At 36.6% G+C, this 21,181-nt stretch overlaps 1 protein-coding gene across 1 annotated transcript; it reads right to left on the bottom strand.

Moving 5' to 3' along the window:
* Nucleotides 1-11,112: 11,112 nt before the first annotated feature.
* CHST14 (carbohydrate sulfotransferase 14) lies at nt 11,113-12,673 on the bottom strand. The gene has a single exon (XM_053697893.1). The coding sequence runs from the start codon at nt 12,370-12,372 to the stop codon at nt 11,233-11,235; it is 1,140 nt and encodes a 379-aa protein (XP_053553868.1). The 5' UTR covers nt 12,373-12,673; the 3' UTR covers nt 11,113-11,232.
* Between the last annotated feature and the right edge of the window lie 8,508 nt (nt 12,674-21,181).

A 21,181-nucleotide genomic window follows, 5' to 3' on the forward strand; every position in this document is an offset into this window, starting at 1 on the left:
TTTGATCTGTTCACCATCAACATTGCGTGCAGCAGCAACCACAGCCTCCCAGACACTGTTCAGAGAGGTGTACTGTTTTCCCTCCTTGTAAATCTCACATTTGATGATGGACCACAGGTTCTCAATGGGGTTCAGATCAGGTGAACAAGGAGGCCATGTCATTAGATTTTCTTCTTTTATACCCTTTCTTGCCAGCCACGCTGTGGAGTACTTGTACGCGTGTGATGGAGCATTGTCCTGCATGAAAATCATGTTTTTCTTGAAGGATGCAGACTTCTTCCTGTACCACTGCTTGAAGAAGGTGTCTTCCAGAAACTGGCAATAGGACTGGGAGTTGAGCTTGACTCCATCCTCAACCCGAAAAGGCCCCACAAGCTCATCTTTGATGATACCAGCCCAAACCAGTACTCCACCTCCACCTTGCTGGCGTCTGAGTCGGACTGGGGCTCTCTGCCCTTTACCAATCCAGCCACTGGCCCATCCATCTGGCCCATCAAGACTCACTCTCATTTCATCAGTCCATAAAACCTTAGAAAAATCAGTCTTGAGATATTTCTTGGCCCAGTCTTGACGTTTCAGCTTGTGTGTCTTGTTCAGTGGTGGTCGTCTTTCAGCCTTTCTTACCTTGGCCATGTCTCTGAGTATTGCACACCTTGTGCTTTTGGGCACTCGAGTGATGTTGCAGCTCTGAAATATGGCCAAACTGGTGGCTAGTGGCATCTTGGCAGCTGCACGCTTGACTTTTCTCAGTTCATGGGCAGTTATTTTGCGCCTTGGTTTTTCCACACGCTTCTTGCGACCCTGTGGACTATTTTGAATGAAACGCTTGATTGTTCGATGATTACGCTTCAGAAGCTTTGCAATTTTAAGAGTGCTGCATCCCTCTGCAAAATATCTCACTATTTTTGACTTTTCTGAGCCTGTCAAGTCCTTCTTTTGACCCATTTTGCCAAAGGAAAGGAAGTTGCCTAATAATTATGCACACCTGATATAGGGTGTTGATGTCATTAGACCACACCCCTTCTCATTACAGAGATGCACATCACCTAATATGCTTAATTGGTAGTAGGCTTTCAAGCCTATACAGCTTGGAGTAAGACAACATGCATAAAGAGGATGATGTGGTCAAAATACTCATTTGCCTAATAATTCTGCACTCCCTGTATTTGTGTATCTCTGTGTGTGAGAGAGTATTTGTGTGTGTGTGAGAGAGTATATGTATCTCTGTGTGTGAGAGGTTATTTGTGTTTATCTCTGTGTGTGAGTATATATGTGTGTATCTCTGTGTGTGAGAGAGTATTTGTGTGCATGTGTGAGAGAGTATGTGTATCTCTGTGTGTGAGTATATATGTGTGTATCTCTGTGTGTGAGAGAGTATTTGTGTGTGTGTGAGAGAGAGTATGTGTATCTCTGTGTGTGTGAGAGTATTTGTGTGTGTGTGTATCTGTGTGTGAGAGAGTATTTGTGTGTGTGTGAGAGAGAGTATATGTATCTCTGTGTGTATCTCTGTGTGTGAGAGAGTATTTGTGTGTGTGTGAGAGAGAGTATATGTATCTCTGTGTGTGAGAGGTTATTTGTGTGTATTTATTTGTGTGTATCTCTGTGTAAAAGAGTGTATATGTGTGTGTGTGAGAGAGTATGTGTATCTCTGTGTGTGAGAGTGTATATGTGTGTATCTCTGTGTGTGAGAGAGCGTATCTGGGTGTGTGAGTGAAAGAGAGTATGTCTGTTTATGTTACTACTTTTACAATATTTTCAAGTTTGACTACACTCAAGAATAGTGCACCCTCTGAAAAAGAAAAATTAGTTAATTACAATAATAGACATACTATTTCTGACTTTGTTTCAGGAGTATGAGGTCCGTGCTTTATAAATTAATACAGCCATTCGTCTTGCCAGTTATTTTTAGAGCAAACTGACACACTTTTTTGCTCTTTAAAAAAAGCTAAAAAACGTGTTGGTTTTTTTTCTAAACCCTAGGCGAAATATTGGGGTTTTGTTATTGCTGTTTGTTGTATTCTGCTGCCTATATATACTATACAATTCTTTATTAATGATACCCGCATGTCTATATAGTTCAATGGATTTATTTATAGCCACATGGTGGCGCATCTGTATTATGATTGATGATTATTGACATCCATATGCCTTTGTGTTTAAACTGTATTTGATTTTTGATAGCTATATGTCTATGTACTTGTATTGTAATTTATGATTATTAAAAAAGGAAAATTTATAAATAAAAAAAAAAACTAGTTGACACATACCCAAAAATAGAGGGGGGAATAGTGCACAAATATTTTAGTCCCTTGGACAAAAATTGCACAGATCAAAATATTTGCGCACATTGCTCCAAAAAAAGTAAAAAAAAATAGAGGGAACATTGCTCTCTTTATACAGTAATAACACAATTGTGGGGGAGGGGTGTAGAATGTGGTAGGTGGAGCAAAGGGGGGGGGCTGCATAACTTTTGCCCGGGGGCCATGGTTGCTAGTCTTAAAATTATATGCTCTACCAAATTAGAGCATGTCCTTTTTCAACTATTATGGCATATATGCATTGTCTATAGAGGAAAATGTAGCAAATAGATGGGCAGAAATATTATTAAAGGGACAGTCTACACCAGAATTGTTATTGTTTTAAAAGATAGCTAATCCCTTTATTACCCATTTCCCAGTTTTGCATAACTAACACATTTATAATAATATACTTTTAACCTCTGTGATTATCTTGTATCTAAGCCTCTGCAAACTGCCCCCTTTTTCAGTTCTTTTGACAGACTTGCAGTCTAGCCAATCAGTGCCTGCTCCCAGATAACTTCTCGTGCACGAGCACAGTGTTATCTATATGAAATACGTGAACTAACACCCTCTAGTGGTGAAAAACTGTTAAAATGCAATCTGAAAGAGGTGGGCTTCAAGGTCTAAGAAATTAGCATATGAACCTCCTAGGTTAAGCTTTCAACTAAGAATACCAAGAGAACAAAGCAAAATTGGTGATAAAAGTAAATTGGAAAATTGTTTAAAATTACATGCTCTATCTGAATCATGAAAGTTTATTTTGGCCTAGACTGTAAGTGTGTCAGTCTAGACAATGGAAATTGTATGAAATCAAATCAAATCTTCCAGTTATTTTACACTGTATCAGGTGTTGCACAAAAACTTTGAAAATCTGGTATACAATAATATAGTGATGAAATAAAATATGTATAGCTAAAATTGATACTAGCAGCAATGCACTACTGGGAGTTAGCTGCTGATTGGTGGCTGCACATATTTGTCTCATGTCATTGGTCCACCCAATGTGTTCAGCTAGTTTCCAGTAGTGCATTGTTGCTCCTTCAACAAAGGATACCAAGAGAATGAAGCAAATTTGAAAATTGCTCTGAATAACGAAAGAAAAAGTTTCGGCTTCATGTCTCTTCAAGTATTTAATAAAAGCGATATTGCAGCTTCTTTGATGTGTTGTCCTAGACTTTTTAGGGACCAGTCATAGATTATTAATATTATCAGTTATTTGTAGAGTGCCAATAGATTCCGCTAGATCTATAGAGGTGGAATCATGATTGTGATACCTCCATAACTTAAAGGGACACTGAATCCAATTTTTTTTTCATGATTCAGATAGAGCATGACATTTTAAGCAACTTTCTTATGTACTCCTATTATCAAATTTTCTTTATTTTCTTGTCATCTTTATTTGAAATGCAAGAATGTAAGTTTAGATGCTGCCCATTTTTGGTGAACAACCTGGGTTGTTCTTGCTGATTGGTGGATAAATTCATCCACCAATAAAAAAGTGCTGTCCAGAGTACTGAACCCAAAAAAAGCTTAGATGCCTTCTTTTTCAAATAAAGATAGCAAGAGAACGAAGAAAAATTGATAATAGGAGTAAATTAGAAAGTTGCTTAAAATTGCATACTCTATCTGAATCACAGGGGGGAAAATTGGGTTCAGTGTCCCTGAATTTGCAAGGATTTTATTTTTACATAGCAGCAGCAGGACCAATCACAATGTCTAATGTTCAATTAGGCAAAGTACACAGCTGTCTAAGAGCACATATGCTGCATTGGACAGCTCTGTCCAGGACATAAATACTCCCACTGTTTCATGCCCATGATGATGTACTGTATAAAATCACTTCAGGAAATATGAATCCCACCCCCCAAGGCACTCTCTAATTGACTATTATTCTGTATGGCCAACGTGTATGTCCTAATCTGCATAGCATTAAGAGTTGTAGTCTTGTTTTGATTTGATCATGAATGAGTTAGCACCTCAAGAACAGCAACTCACACAATCCTTTTAACTTCCAGCAGGAATATTGTGGCAAACTAATCTGATAAAAAAAAAAAGTCATGTGACACAATCCTAGCAAATTAGTCTGAACTGTATTTTAAGAGTAGCCCTGCAGTAATGAGGTATTTTCATGGTAATTATTCCAGTCAGCTCCTTCATTGCCAGTGGTTTAGAATTACAGCAAATGCTATCATTTAATTATCTGTAGGCACAGTGGTATACAGTCAGTGTAGATTATTGCAGTATTTTGCTAAATAATGTCAGCACATATGCATGCTGATAAAAACATTATTTAAACAGTTAAATATGATTAATAATGAACAAAAACAACCACTTATTTAGCTTTCCATGTTAGTAGCAAAGATTAAAATTTAATTTTAGGTTTTCCCACTTTAAATATAGTAAAGTATACAGTCTATTATTGACCCTTTTAGACTCATAATATAATTCTCTAATGTGGCATCTTTGCTATATGTATATATAGCGGTGACCAAGAGGGGATTTAAAGCAAGTACAGCTGGGATCAGTTGTCAAAAACTCAGCCTCAGACCCCCACAAGCCCATCTCCTGTACGTTTCCAAGCAAGATCTGCACAGAGTTACCCTTCTGCTGCAGAAGGGTTATGTCCATTTATTTACAATGCTGAAATAATATGCTAAGGGGTAGATGGATGTCCCTCTATTTAAATTATATCTTGCATTTTAATTGGAAAGTTTTCTTTTTTTCAATAAAGAAAAAAATATATAGGTTTAATGTCCCCTTTAAGATTTATTGGATATTGAGTAATACCTATAACAGTTATTTTTTTTATTTTTTTTTTAAACATGCATATGTATCAAATTCACTAAAGTTTCTAGTTAGGCCTCTGCTTATAGTACAAAATACAAAGCATAATTGTTGGTTTATCATAAAACTAGCCGTGTATGAAATTGGATCTCAAATCCCAGCATAATTCTCACTGCTTTTGCTTGCTAACTAAAAGGTGGTACCATAATAAAAAAACACATGCATACAAAAATAGAGGCAATTGTTAGAATCTATAGGCAGAAAGCACCGGAAAGTGATTTGCTTTTGAGGCAGGATTTAATTTTTAAAGTGCGCCCCCTGCTCACTGCTAACTTCTCTCTACCCAGCAAAATTTCCAGGGACACTCTGCAGCAGAGCCACACCCATTTAGGGATGAAAAGAATATGTACATATCCTCAAAAGCAGTAATGCATCACTGGCGATTGGTGGCGACACGCATTTGTCATTGACCACTAGATGTGCTCAGCTATCTCCCAATAGTGCAGAAATGCCCCAGCAAATCAGGATTTTTTTTATGTTCTCTGAATTCCAGTTCCAGCACAAAAAGAACCTGATATCTTAAAGGGACAGGCTACTGCAGCATTTTTATTGTTTAAAAAGATAGATAATACCTTTATTAGCCATTCTCGAGTTTTGCATAACCAACATGGTTATATTAATATCCTTTTTACCTCTGTGATTACCTTGTATCTAAGCCTCTGCAGACTGCCCCTTATTTCAGTTATTTTGACAGGCATGCATTTTAGCCAATCAGTGCTGACTCCTAGGTAACTCCATGGGAGTGAGCACAATGTTATCTGTATGACACACATGAACTAGCACTGTCTAGCTGTAAAACAATTGTCAAAATGCAGAGATCAGAGGCAGCCTTCGATGGCTTAGAAATTAACATATGAGCCTACCTAGCTTTCAACAAAGAATACCAAGAGAACAAAGCCAATTTAATTATAAAAGTAAATTGGAAAGTTGTTTAAAATTGCACGCCCTATCTGAATCATGAGAGTTTCATTTTGACTAGACTGTCTTCTACCTTGATATTATGTATCACATGGCTCCTCCTTACCTAACACCTGTTTTACACAGTTCAACAGAAGATCACAGATAAAGTTCCAGAAAAAAACAACTTACATACAGCAAGCATTGAGTAATCATAGAGTAAAATCGAAAGCCACAGTGATCTCAGTGGTGGGAGTACTGTAGTGCACACAATATTTTTAAACTAAATACAGGCTGAACTGTAATGGGACAGGAAGCCAAAAAAAAAAATGGATTGTCCCAGGAAAAACGGGACAGTTGGCAGCTATGCAAGGGTACCTCCTGAGTGGGACGGTGTGAAAAACCTCGTCTTTACTGGCAAACTTTAGATAATCAAGCCCTAAATCCCTTCTACATAAAGGCAATACTGTGTGTGTATATAGAATAGATGTTTTAGTACAATTTTTTTATATTCCCAAATAAGAGTACTGTAGAAAGTATCAATACCTATTTAGGGAAATTAATATTAAAAAAACAAGACATGACTTTATTAAAATGGTTGTGTTCCTATTCAAGTAAATGACCTGAGCCGTATACCCTGTGATTGGCATAGCCTGTGATTGGCATATGACCTGAGATGTGAACACAAAACAAAGGAGTCAGCAGAGATACCAGACTGGAAATATACATATATGTAAAAATGTAAATATACAAAAATAATGTTGCATATAGTACTAATCATATTAAATGTCCCTTTACGTATGGTATATCTAATCCAAACTCTCGGGAGAGTTAAAAAAAATGGACATATATTACAGAAAGGAAAAGTATCTAAATGTATTTTTTGCATGTGAACTTAGTGTTGTCAACATTGGGCAATAATTTTTTATTACACAAATTAATAAACAAGGCAATGCTCAAACACTGCAAAAACATAACAGCACTGCACGTTAAAAAAAAAATGAAGTTTTTTTTATACATAAAATCTGATCATTAACCAGATTTTAGGAAAACAGCTGAGAAAAAAAAACAAGAAAAAAAAGTAATAATCTATAGAATATGTGATAATATACTAAATGAGTAGCAATAGTGTATGAAAGTTGTTAACATAAGGTAGAACGTAAAATTAGATGCTATTTGGACAATGTAGTCAATATTGAAATATACATAATGGCATTTTTTTTTTTAGAAATAAGCTTTTTTTAAAAATACATTTGTATTGGAATAAATGCTTCTAATAAAACAAATCACTATTGCTGTGCACAGAGCATACCTCCATATGCTTAGTGCACCTATATTCAAATACCACACATGCTCAGAGAACTGGTGTGTATTACATTGGCAATTACTTAATTACACCAATTTTCATATAACTGCATGTACTAGACCCTACTATAAAGAAGAATATGCTCAGATACTGATATAAAAATCCAGTATAAAACCTTTTAAAAAACTTACTTAGAAGCTCCCAATTTAGCACTGTTGATGAGGTTAGGCTGGGACACCCAGTCGAAGGGACTGGGAAAGCAGACACTCCCACCCCTTTGATCAAGTGTTTATTACGTTAGATCTAACAAGCTAAAGCTGGTATTAACAATTATTTGTAGGGGGCTAACCTGTCATTAGCCCCCTTAACAAAAATTGGTTAAAAAGTTATTTAATTTAATAGATATTTGTTAGATCAGGTATGCTCAGTCAGTTGATTTGTTAGATCTAACATAATTACAAATATATTATATACTACATTTTGCGGGGGGGGGGGGGGTCCCCCCAAATCAAAATCTCAGACAAAAAAAAATTAATTTGGGCTGATAGATATTTATTAGATCAGTTTAGTACAAGTGTTTAAAATGTTAGATCTAACTTACAAAAGGTGGTATTAATAATCATATCATGGTAGCTTCAGTGCACGATAAGTGACCAGACATTACAAGTGGTTGGTTATGGCTTTGCTACCGCGAGCTCACGGTAACAATTAGCGCTTATAAAATTAACCAGAGATCAGATCTCTGGTTAATTTTATAAGTCTGCCCCAAATGCACCCAAAATACAGTGTAGTGTATTTTATTAAAAAATAAAGATAGCAGCATATTTATTTTTTTGAATATATTAACTGCACTAGGCAGTATTTTGGGGGTAAAGTTGGCGGGAGTGGGGTGTTAGAAAAAAAAAACAGCACTGTAAAGTGCCTTTATATTGCGGTCTATGGGAACTGTGTGTTCCCAGTAAATATATATGTATATGCTTAAATAAATATATATTTATGTGTTAAACTATGTATATTTGCATATTAACACATAAATATATAAGGTTCTGAACATAAGCGTGTGCTGTATTACACAGAGCGCAAATATTGCTTGTAATCTGACCCTAATATCTCTGTATATATGTTAGACCTAACAAAACAACTGACTGATCATACGTTTTGTCCAATTTTTTAAGGGGGGCTGATACAAGGTTAGCCCCCCCCCCACTAAATAATTGTTAATACCAACTTTTGCTTGTTAGATCTAACATAATAAACACTTGATCTAACAAAGATCTATTAGCCTGAAAAAAAAATTGCCTGCAATTTTTAAGTGGAGGGCTATTTTCCTAATTTAATACCTAATATCTCTATATTTATATTGGGTCTAACAAAAGAACGGACTGAACAAACATCTATCTATCCAATCATATAACTTTTTGTCCAATTTTTATTATGGGAGTGAACAGCCTATACTAAATATATAGAAGCTCACATGATATGATTATTAATACCACCTTTTGCAAGTTAGATCTAACATGTTAAACACTTTAATTAAACTGATCTAACAAATATCTATTAGCCTGAATTATTTTTTGACTGAAATTTTGATTTGTGGGAGCCACCCCCCCCCCTTAAATTAATACCTAATAACTCAGTAATTATGTTAGATCTAAAAAAAAACCATATAGCTGACCATACCTGATCTAACAAAAAGCTATCAAATTAAATAAAAGGTTGTCAAATTTTTTGAAAAGTGGGGCTGATGACGGGTTAGCCCCGCCTCCAAATAATTGCTGCTTGTATACTATATCGAACGAAAACAACAATTCATCAAACCTGATCTAACAAAGATCTAACCAACTGAATGAAGTTTGTTTAAAAATTTTAATTTGAGGGGGCTAAACCAGCTGAGGGGAAAATGCTCAGATGTTGCAGTATTATGCCCCTTTCATTTGAAACAATGATAGGATTTTAATATAATTATGTTTGCTAATACAAACATTGCAAAAATGCTTCTCTTCAAAACTGAAATGCACTGATGTACATTATAGTTTGGTCTCTTAACAATTACCAGATATGATGTTTATACTGCCACTACACAGGGAAAGCTGTCGAGTCTGAACACACAGCCGTCTGCTGTATAGATGCATATTACACTTCTTCTTGTTGTAACTACATTAGTTAGCATATGCACTGGAGACAGCGATAGTTCATATAAAAAATGTAAATGTTTTAAGTTGCCAGTTTCTAATACCGAGTACCAACATATCTATGACATAATCATAATAAATTAACAAGAACTAGGAATATGAAATATATTAATGGCTTATATACTTTGAGTATATGTATGTAAATACAGTATATATATATATATTATATTTATTTTACACACACACACATTTTTATATAGAATAAAAGGTTTCATTAAACAATAAGCAATCAAACTGGTTTAATGAAAAAATACTTTAATTCTGTTTCAGATGTAAAACAAAGCGTGAGCTATATAAAGTGGGACACATTTTATATATATATATATATATATATATATATATATATATATATATATATATAATGCTCAAAAACAAACTTTTTTTATTGGACTAACATAATATTTCAAAGACAAGCTTTCAAGAGTTTTCCTCTCTTCCTCAGGTCTGAAGCAATACTGATCAATATATATATATATATATATATATATATATATATATATATATATATATATATATATATATATATATATATATATATATATATATATATACATACACATATACACACACACATACACATACTGTATATTTGTGCTTATGCTCTGGAGCAGAATAGTCCCATAGGTAAGAAATGCTTGCCCCTGAGCAAAATAAAAAGGTCAAGCAACTCTGTTATGGGTTACACATTCTTGACCCCTGAAGTTTATAGTTGCAGGTCTACTTTTAGTTCTCCCTTTCTGGCATGTGAATGGTTAAGAACAATTTAAAATATTTCAGAAATATCTTCAAACATCCTAAACATGAACAGACCTGTTGCAGCATCTGTCGTGGCTGGAAAACACATTGCGTGGCTCTTACAAATGCACTATGAGCACTGCGGATATACAACAGGAAAATAGGGGAACGTAGTGCCACACACTGCTTGCAGGACCCTGCAGCCAAGGTGTTATGCTTTTGCAACAGTAATCAAGTCTCTTTGGTCAAAGATTAAGAAATGAAATTACATTGGCTTAGAGTCAGTCTATCACTAGTATTAGACTTTCACACTTAAAGGGACAGTCTACTCCAAAATTGTTATTGTTTAAAAAGATACCATTCCACAGTTTTGCATAACCAACATGGTTATATTAATATGCTTTTAACCTCTGTGATTACCTTGTAACTAAGCCTCTGAAGATTGCCCCCTTATCTCTGTACTACTTACAAACTTGCATTTTAGCCAATTAGTGCTGACTTATGAATAACTCCACGTGAGTAAGCACAATGTTACCTATATGGCACATGTGAAGTAAACTAGCATTGTCTTGCTGTGAAAAGCAATAAAATGCGGTCTGTAGTAGCAGAAATTTAGAGATTTAAAGGTTATAAGGTATATTAATATAAGAAAGTTGATTGAGCAAAGCTGGAGAATATGTATTAAAGGCATTATCTATCTTATTAAAATTTTTGGAGTAGACTGTCCCTTTAACCCAGTAATTCAGATACAACGTATCTGAGTATTGAAACAGACAGCCATATGTTATTGTACTAACTTGAAGTACCTTCTTCATTAATACATAAAAACACTACAATGTATTATTCATATATTTTATATGATATATATATATATATATATATTTATATTTATTGAATTACTTAGGTGTTTTTCACATACACACACAAAACCTCAGGGATCAGATCATTATTACTAACACTATTTTCTGCAGTATTCAATAGTGACATTTGGTAGTGAATATGCAAACAGTGAAAAATCCAGTATATACTTTGGTAACAGTTCTCGGATTAGCCCCTTTGGAGTATTACACAAGAAGTAATGAAGCGTCTCTTTAGTAACTGGTTTATACCATGACTGCCTGTCTGGAAATTGTATAAAAGATGGGGCATTGATAGTTTCTAGGATGTGATTGGCATCCTCCCTGAGCCTTTCGTATGACCCAATGAAATCATATCTAACTGCGCAAGGCTGGCAGAGGTTGTAAATAGGCATCCAATGTTCATTCATCTTTTCCACGTCTTCATCCAACAAATAGCGGAGAAATTCAGAAAAAGTTACGTCATCTCCTCTGGAGTCCCCTGGCTGCTTCCTGTACCTTTTAACTATTTCCATGCCATATTTCTGCTGATACTCCTTAATTTCACCAAATTTATTCCTGTAAGCAGAGAGCATTCTCTCCATTGGGTCTCGAACAAACATGAACTTGAAGTAGTATTTTAGTCTATATTTGATCTCGTCTGGATTTAAATCAGCCAGGAAAACTAGATCGTTCTTATGATCCATTTTTATTTTTGCACCAACACTTTCCAAGGTCCCATCCATCACTTTAAGCACTCTTTTCCAGTTTGAGCAAGCCACTTTAGGGACATAACAGTAAAGAAATTTGTATTTGTCATTGACAAGAATATGTTTAAGAACTGTCTTTCGCTGGGAAGTTGTGAGTTCCCACACATTCTGTGGCATGTTTTTCTGCCCACAGACACTACTTATAGTCCTGTTCCTGATGTCTTGTAAAACCTGGAAATCCAAGTCTCCCTCTTTAATTTCCCTGGTCACCCCTCTGCCCAGAGAGCGCCATGCCAGGTCACTGCGTGGAGGAGGAGTTTTCACTTCTGCCAGAATGCCTCTTTCAATCATGAGAAGCAAACCACTGGATGCCACAATAACTCCAAACATCAGCATGGAAGGCAAAAGGGTGCTGTGCCCACGGACACGAGGAAGGGGGTGCAATGCAATCCGACGCAGAGCCAGGGTCCCCACATTATGGAAACCATCTTTTCCCATCTGAAATCCTTTAGGTAGCTGGTACAAAGGGTGTGGAAACATTCCACTTAGCATGTAAGAGGTATTTACAAAATACACTGAAATTCAGTCCTTGGAGCAAGCCAGCAAATTCACCAGAGTCTGATTACAAGAAATGCCTTTACAGCTCATTCTCCCATAGACTGTAAGCAGCTTTAAATAATCTCATTCTGCCAGCACAGCAGCTTAATCCTTGTATTTCCTGACACAAATTGAACACAGTAACAAGAAACAGGATGTCACAGCAAACTCCACAATACATCCAGAGCACAGAGGAAAGTTTCAGCAGACACAAGAATCCTCCATCTCAAAAAGCGGAACACCAGGAATGTCTGGAGAGCCCTGGAGCTGGGATGTAACCCAGCATGTGATTGGACAGCCTGAGGAAGCCTGTGATTGGATCCGAAAACCCCCTCTAAGCCTGTCACTTCCCAAGTTACATTGAAACTACTGAACTTAAAAGGGACAGTATACACTCATTTTCATATAACTGCATGTAATAGACACTACTATAAAGAATAATATGCACAGATACTGATATAAAAATCCAGTATAAAACTGTTTAAAAACTTACTTAGAAGCTGTCAGTTTACCTCTGTTGAAAAGGTAGCTGGAAAGCCAACTGCAAGTGGGAAATAAGACACTCCCCCCCTCCCCCTTCTTTTGCATATGAAAAGACCCTTTACACAAACAGGAGCAAGCTGGAGTAGGTAGTCGAGCGTATTCACATAAAACTTTGGGGCTTGGTTAGGAGTCTGAAAATCAGAGCAATGTTATTTAAAAATAAGCAAAACTATACATTAATTAAAAAAAAAAACTTTATGGGCTATATAAATAGATTATCTACAAAACATTTATGCAAAGAAAAAATGAGTGTATAATGTCCCTTTAAACACTCAGTTATAACTTTTTGCAGGAAGAGGACACATGAAAATACGCTTTTAATGTGTACTATTTATTTAATCTGTAAAACATAAACCACATTCTGTAGCAATGTATTGTTTCCCTCAAAAAAGAAAACTGTTGGAGCAAATAGTTTTTGACACTGAAGCAATACCTGACGAAAGAGTTTAGAATTAACAGGCAGAGCGGGTTCTGTGCAAATAAAAGTGTTATAAGCATTCATTGCTTCACTGCAGAGATCATGTTTCTGAATTTAGATGGTAAAAATACTTAGAAGTAAATTAAAGTGTGGTGGTGGTAGTGGATATACAGTGTTGTCTTCTAGCAGAAGTGCTAGCTGATTTTTTTTTTTTTTTTTTTTTGAGGGCCTGGTTGTATTTATTTATTGTCATGCTGACTTACCTCACAAGAATGCACTGGAAAGCTCAGGAATAACACCTTGTTTACATCTACAGGATTGCCAAGACAAATGGCATTCTAACCAGTGAGACAAAGGTCATGTGACTATTTACAGACTTTTAAAAAACCTTATTTTGCCAACGTGTTTTCTATTATATTTTGAGTGTGTGTGGTGATCCCCACGTGCGGTGTGAGATACATATATTGGGCCACTCCATACAGCTACATCTGTTAACTGCAGGAACACCCACTGGTGTCCAGAAAGAAAGGATTAAAGTGAGGCTTTTTGAATTCCATTATCTCTCGAGTATGGCTAGCCCCATTGTCAGCACCAAAACAAAGTTCTTTTTATCTGCTACTCAAACAAAAGGGTTAAAAGACCATTACAAACTGCTTCTAATGCAAACACACCTATGTCTCTGTGTGATGCTACAGACTTATTTGTGGTTGATTGGCATAGCAGAGGGGATCTTAGATAAAAGTAATTTTGAAATGCATTTGGAAACATTAGCTGTGTGAGTCATATATATGCATGTGCACAAAACCTGTGATAACTTAAAGGGACAGTCAAGTCCAAAAAAAACTTTCATTTTTCAAATAGGGCATGTCATTTTAAACAACTTTCCAATTTAATTTTATCAACAATTTTGCTTTGTTCTCTTGGTATTCTAGTTGAAAGCTAAACCTAGGGAGGCTCATATGATAATTTCTAAGCCCTTGAAGGCTGCCTCTATTTTATTTACTTTTCACAGCAGGGGAGAGCAAGCTCATGTAGGCCATATAGATAGAATTGTGATCACGCCCGTGGCTAGTGGCAGACACTGCACTAATTGTCTAAAATGCCAGTCAATAGATAATAACTAAAAGTCATGTGATTAGGGGCGGTCAGAAGATGCTTAGATACAAGTTAGTCACAGAAGTAAAAAGTGTATTAATATAACAGTGTTGGTTTTGCAAAACTGGGGAATGGGTAATAAAGGGATTATCTATCTTTTTAAACAACAAAAATTCTGGTGTTGACTGTCCCTTTAAAGTATTGTTAAAGGAGCAGCAATGCACTGGGAGCTAGCTGAGCACAGTGGGTGAGACAATGACAAGAGCCATATATGTGCAGTTATCAATAAGCTTGCTCCCAGTAGTGCATTGGTGCTCTTCAGCCTACCTAGGTATGCTTTTCAACAAAGGTTACCAAAAAAAAGCAAATATAATTGCTCTATTGCATGCTCTAGCTGAATCAGGAAAGTTTAATTTTGACTTTAGTGTCCCTTTAAATGTTTTCAAATTGTGAAACTGGTTTTAAATTGAATTTGAAATACACCAATGTGCATAGGAAATGTCCTTTTATATCCCTGTAGCCTGCAGCGCTGACAATGTTAAAGGGACAGTCAACTCCAAAATGTTTATTGTTTAAAAAGGTAGATAATCCCTTTACTACCCATACCCCAGTTTTGCATAACTAATACAGTTATATTAATACACTTTTTACCTCTGTGATTACCTTGTATCTAAGCATTTAGCTATTTATTTATCTGTTGACTTGCATTTTAGCCAATTATTGCAGTGTCAGCAACAACTCTACTGGCGTGAGCACAATGTTATCTATATGGCCCACATGAATTAGCAGTCTCCTTTTGGGAAAAGCTAATAAAAAACATGTGATAAGAGGCTGTCTGTAGTGGCTACGCTGGTTATAAGGTTTTTTGCTATGTTTGCATAACCAACACAGTTACATTAATAAACTTTTTACCTCTGTGATTACCTTGTATCTAAGCCTCTTTTGACAGCCCCCTGATCACATGACTATTTATTATCTATTTACTTGCATGTCATGCACAACTCCACGGGAGAGAGCACAATGTTATCTATATGGCCTATATGGATTAGTAGTCTTTAGCTGTGAAAAGCTAATACAAAAGCATGTGATAAGAGGCTGTCTGTAGTGGCTTAGAAACAGGCAGAAATGTAGAGGTTTAAAAGTTATAAAGTATATTAATATAAATGTTAGTTGTGCAAAGCTAGGGAATGGGTAGTAAAGGCATTTTCGTTTTGACTGTCCCTTTAAGTGTTCTAGTACAACTTGACTTTGGTATTAACTCTTTCAGTGATATGTAACAGCAGACCTATCTGGTAGTAAAAGGGCTGGTATCACTTTACACACCAATGCATGTTTGAACAGCTGTATAAATATGAAGCATGTGTCTGTGCAGAGACTGCTGTGTATTTTCTAGAGAAGTTAAACATGTTCTGCCTATACAGTAGGGCTTTCAGATTTCTTCTGGTACAGTATACTAACAAATACTACAACAGTGTGTGTATGTGAGAGAGAGATACTATATGTATATTTTCATATATAAAAATACATATTAAAGGGACATTTCATCACCAGCAACGCTGTGTGCTTAAATGGACAGGAAACCCATTTTTTTTTTCTTTCATGATCCAGATAGAGTATGCAGTTTTAAATAACTGTACAATGTATTTCTATTGTCTAATTTGTTTTGTTCTCTTTGTTTCCTTTGTTTAAAAGTATACCTAGGTAGGTCCAGAAGCTGCTGATTGATGGCTGCACATATATGTCTCTTGACCTTACCTTTCAGCTAGCTCCCAGTAAAGCATTACTGCTCCTTCAACAGAGGATAACAAAAGAATAAAACAGATTAGATCATATGATCTATCTGAATTCTGAAAGGAAAAAAATGGGTTTCATGTCCCTTTAACCCATGCAAAGGGGGATAAACACATAGTTAACCCTTTCACTGCCAGAGATTTTAGAGAAAAACTTACTCAAAGTACTGGAAAATGTCCTTTTTTTTCTATCACTAGAGCCTTTGTTTTATTTGATTTACCTGTCAAAACTACGTAGATTTATTTTTAAAGTAGGCAACCCAAGATATTGATATATACCCATTTTTATATATTTCATGCCATCATTTGGCTGCAAATGCTATCATATAATTTTTTTTTTAATTTTTCACAAACTTTGGGTTTCTCACTGAAATAATGTATACACAACTTGTGCTGTCATAACACAAAAGCTTCTCTGGGATCCCCTTTGTCCAGATTTCATTGCTTTTTGGTATATAGAAGGAAGCTAATTGCAGCTGCACAGTCCACTTCTGAAATTCCTGGCAGCAAAGGGGTTAAACAGTTTTCTGTAAAGAGAAAAAAATGCTGTAGTTTAGGGACGCCTGATCCCTCCCAAACAGCTTTCTAACCCCCCTTCCCCCGGTCTCCACCAATGGCAGCCAGTCATACTTTTTCTTTAAAAGCCAGGCTTTTTCTTTAAGGTATTTTTTTATATTCTGTATCCTTCCTTGTTCCCTCCCAAACAGCATTCTAACCCTCCCACTGGCAGCCACCAACCGATCCCACTTTATGGTAGTTTAGGGAGCCATCCCTCCCTCTCTCATTTCTGCAGTGTAGGGACCTGACCAAAATGATGGACTACCCTCCTTCCCTCCACTGCAAGATTGTTACAGACTGTGACACAGACTGTAATGATGACGATCTGGCTTCATATGGTAAAAGTGAATGATTAGTGCTCCCTTACCATATGAAGGCTGATGCCCTCTGACCCCAGCTGCGGTCCCTGCTGTGAAAGCTGACTGCAGGGACCGCAGAATAAGCCAGAATGTTGGATGTACGGCTTAGCAAAGTACTGTGTGACGTAGTACCTATGGCCAGTTGGCTTAAGGGGTTAAAGTTCTGTTTGGTAGCCACAGAGAACTGCTGGTGCTGAGCAGATACAGACACCGAGCCAATCAAGAGCAACAGTCACACAGCTGGGTTGCAAACCACTACTTTATTTCTTATTTGAAATAGCCAATTTTGTCTGTTGTATCCACACCTAACTGAAAATATGAGTAACAAACATTTTCTCTGTAGAAAAGCTATGCAAACAGTGCATATTGCACAGTTTATTTCTTTTTTTTTTTTTTTTTTTATAATCTCTTTTTATTAAGTTTCCGCATAATTACAAACAAATACTTTGTCCAAATACGGTGACAAAAGAAAAAAGCAAAAACAAAAACATACATACAATAATCAAGTTAATATCGTACATCATAGGCTATACATTTTGTGAACCAAAGAAAAACATATTCATCATAAGTCCTTAGTGGGGGAGAAATGAATAAAGTGCTGTGTAAAAAAACCCCACTATATAGAAACATATATGTCCGTGTATTAAAATATGAGAAAACATTTACACTAAACAAATTACCTTCTTTCTTAACCTAAAAGTAGTAAAAAACAGTGATTATACACAAATCCATACATCATTAGATATCAACAACAACTAAAAACCTAACCAAAGAGCCAATAGTGTCCGTGGCTAATTCAAAACAGTTCTTATTACCCTCTATTAAAGTGAACATTAAGAGTTGGCTGAAATTGTGTAGTATAACCAACTAGCCCTGGGTAAACTAGTTATGCTTTCTTCGACTCAGTGATTATCTCGTCTTCTATCCCCACATTATATGCACGGTGACCAAATATACAATATAGCCAGAAAGTCAAATCCCCCAACCCAACACACAAAACAATAACAAAAAAAAAAAAAAAAAAAAAAAAAAAAGGGAAACGGGAGACGCTCCTCTCTACCCCCCACCCCCATCCCCACCCCACCCCCAAGCACTCACTCAGTGTCCATTGCCCATTCGCCAGGGAAGTGACCTGCCAAGATGTTCACCTGTAAATATTCCGAATTACTAAAAGGTTTAATTAATTTTTTTTGATGCAATAAGGGTAATGATCTTAAAAATATCTCCCATTTCTTGAAGAATACTACTAGATGTTTTTCTTGTGGGTAGGGTAAGTTAATTTGTTCTATTATGAAATGATCAGTCAAAGCCCTTTTAAATTGTGCCATTGTAGGTAAAGCAGCTGCTTTCCATGTCTTAAAAATAAGACTCCGTGCAGTTAGTATGATAGTATTTATCAAGTTATGATTCTTAATTGTATGCCGATATTTTACCAGAAAAAAGATCTCGATTGGGGATATTTTATAATCCACCTTCAAAACAACTGTCATCCAAAATATGATTTTCCCCCAATATTGCAATACCTTAGGGCAACTCCATAAACAATGGAAGAGATCAGCACCAGTATTTGAACATCTAGGGCAAAGAGCTTTTATTTTATACCATTTAGCTAACACCGCAGGGGTAAGATATCTCTGTAACCCGATTTTTATCTGGGACTCTCTCCAAGATGTCGGGACCCAGGGCTGTTGCGTTATTTTAAAGCTCTCTATAATACTCTGCTCATCTAAATCCGAGAATAGGTTAGCCCATCTACCAACCATCTCGTCTACTTGCGCTTTTGATGATTTCTGCTTTAATAGTAAATATAAAGGGGAAATTGCATATATTCCTGCGGCGTACATTGAAATCCTAGACTGCAGCTCACCCAGGGACCAATCATTCCCATATTTCGTGATTATCTCTTGGAGAAAGTGTCTAACTTGGAGGTAGGCATAGAACTCCCGTGGCCCTATATCAAACCGAGATACAATTTCTTGGAATAATAATGTATGCCCTCCCGTGTCCCGCATCTGACATAAGGTTTGGAGGCCTTTAGATTCCCAGTCTATGAATATCCGATTCAAGAGGCCAGGACTAAATTCTGGGTTCCCCGCTATAGGTAGATATTGTGAAACATAGGGTGAGTTGCCCATTTCTGCGCATAGTCTTTGCCAGGCAATAATGACGTTTTTCAGGGTGTCTAAGTAAAATATATTAGAAGGAAGTGAGGTGAGTGGACAGTGTAACAGAGCTTTCAATTTAAATGGGGCCACGAGCTGTGATTCCCACATAAATGACGTGATTTGCTCCTTCCCAGTCAGCCAATCAAATGCGAATCTAGCTATTATGACCAGGTTATATGTCTGAATATCGGGGAGTGCCAAACCTGCTGATGTCTTAGAGTTCATAAGCCTACCTACAGCAATCCGCGGTCTTTTGCCATTCCATAAAAATTTGGAACAGGCCTTATTATATATAGTAATGTCTCTCTTATGTAGGAACCATGGAATGTTTTGCATAATATAGAGGAGCTTTGGAAAGATGATTGTTTTAATCAGCGTCACCCGGGCTGTTAGTGAAATAGGAAGCCTAGTCCATTCATCTAGTTTACTCTTACAGGAGTCCAATACTGACCTATAATTTAGTCCATACCATTCCTCCGGGTTCCTAGATAGTCGTAAACCCAAATATGTAATCTGCGGGACTTCCCTAAAAGGGTGATTCAGCTGCAGTGCGGGATTTTTATCTATCCACATAAGCTCAGATTTAGATGTATTAATCTTAAACCCTGAGATTTCCCCGAACTCTTGGGTGATACTCTGTAGGATAGGTAATGACACTGCAAGATTAGATAGGAATAGAAGGAGATCATCTGCGTAGAGAAGAAGAATCAACTTCTCGCGCGCTAATGAAATACCCTCTAGTTCTTGCCGTATTAGAATAGCCAGTGGTTCTATACTGAGATTAAACAAGAAGGGGGAAAGTGGGCAGCCCTGTCTAGTCCCTCTGAATAAATTGAATCGCTGAGTAGAGGTATTATTAATAATTACCGCAGAGGAGGGGGTACTGTAGATTAAACGTATATAATTGTTAAAAGGACCCGAAAACCCAAATTCGTCCAATGTAGAAAACAAATGATCCCAACTGACCCTGTCGAAAGCCTTTTCTGCGTCAACTGTCAAAATAGCCTTGTCAATGCTTCCATAAGATTCCTTAGTTTTATATATATTCCAAAAAGATTCAATCAGGATTAATAATTTCCTTATATTCCTTGTCGACTTACGACCATGCATAAAGCCAGACTGATTCTCATGAATTAAATCGCCCATATAAGGTTTCAATCGTAGGGCTATGATAGACGCAAGCAACTTGTAGTCGGTATTTAAAACCGAAATAGGTCTATAGGAACTTGGTAATTCAGGGTCTTTCCCCTTTTTAAGGATCAGTGAGATATTTGCAGCTGTGAAGGATGTGGAACATCTCGTATTCTCGGAAAAATAAGAATTAAATAACTTGACTAATATAGGAAGCACCTGGGGTTGGAGGATTCTATAGTATTCTATAGGTAGGGCATCTGGACCAGCTGCTTTATTAGGTTTCGCGTTTTTAATTGCCCACACTATTTCTTCTTCCGTTATAGGAGCATTGATGGCATCTTTAGCTTCTATAGATATACGTGGGGTTTTAATCTTCCCCCAAAATGTCTCTTTTTTCTGTAGATTAATAGGCTCTTGAGTATATAGATCCTGGAAAAAGTCAAAGAATACTTTTTCTATATCAGTATGACTTGTGTATCTCAAGGTTCCTTGTTTAATAGCGGTAATTGCGTATCTCGGAGAAGATTTAGTTAACCTTGCTAGAAACTTTGCTGATCTACCCGTGAACCCTCCATACCTTGCTTTCATTCTGAGTTCTTCCTGGGCACTAACCTGTTTCAGGAATAAATCCCGGAGTGTCTTCGCTGTGACATAGGCATCCCAGCACTCTTTCGTGTGCCTAGTAATATACGCTCTATATGT

This window comes from Bombina bombina, chromosome 1 (assembly GCF_027579735.1).
Source record: "Bombina bombina isolate aBomBom1 chromosome 1, aBomBom1.pri, whole genome shotgun sequence".
NCBI lineage: Eukaryota > Metazoa > Chordata > Amphibia > Anura > Bombinatoridae > Bombina > Bombina bombina.

Excerpts from the sequence above, each read along its gene's own strand:
- CHST14 (XM_053697893.1), bottom strand. The coding sequence starts at position 12,372 with ATGCTAAGTGGAATGTTTCCACACCCTTTGTACCAGCTACCTAAAGGA.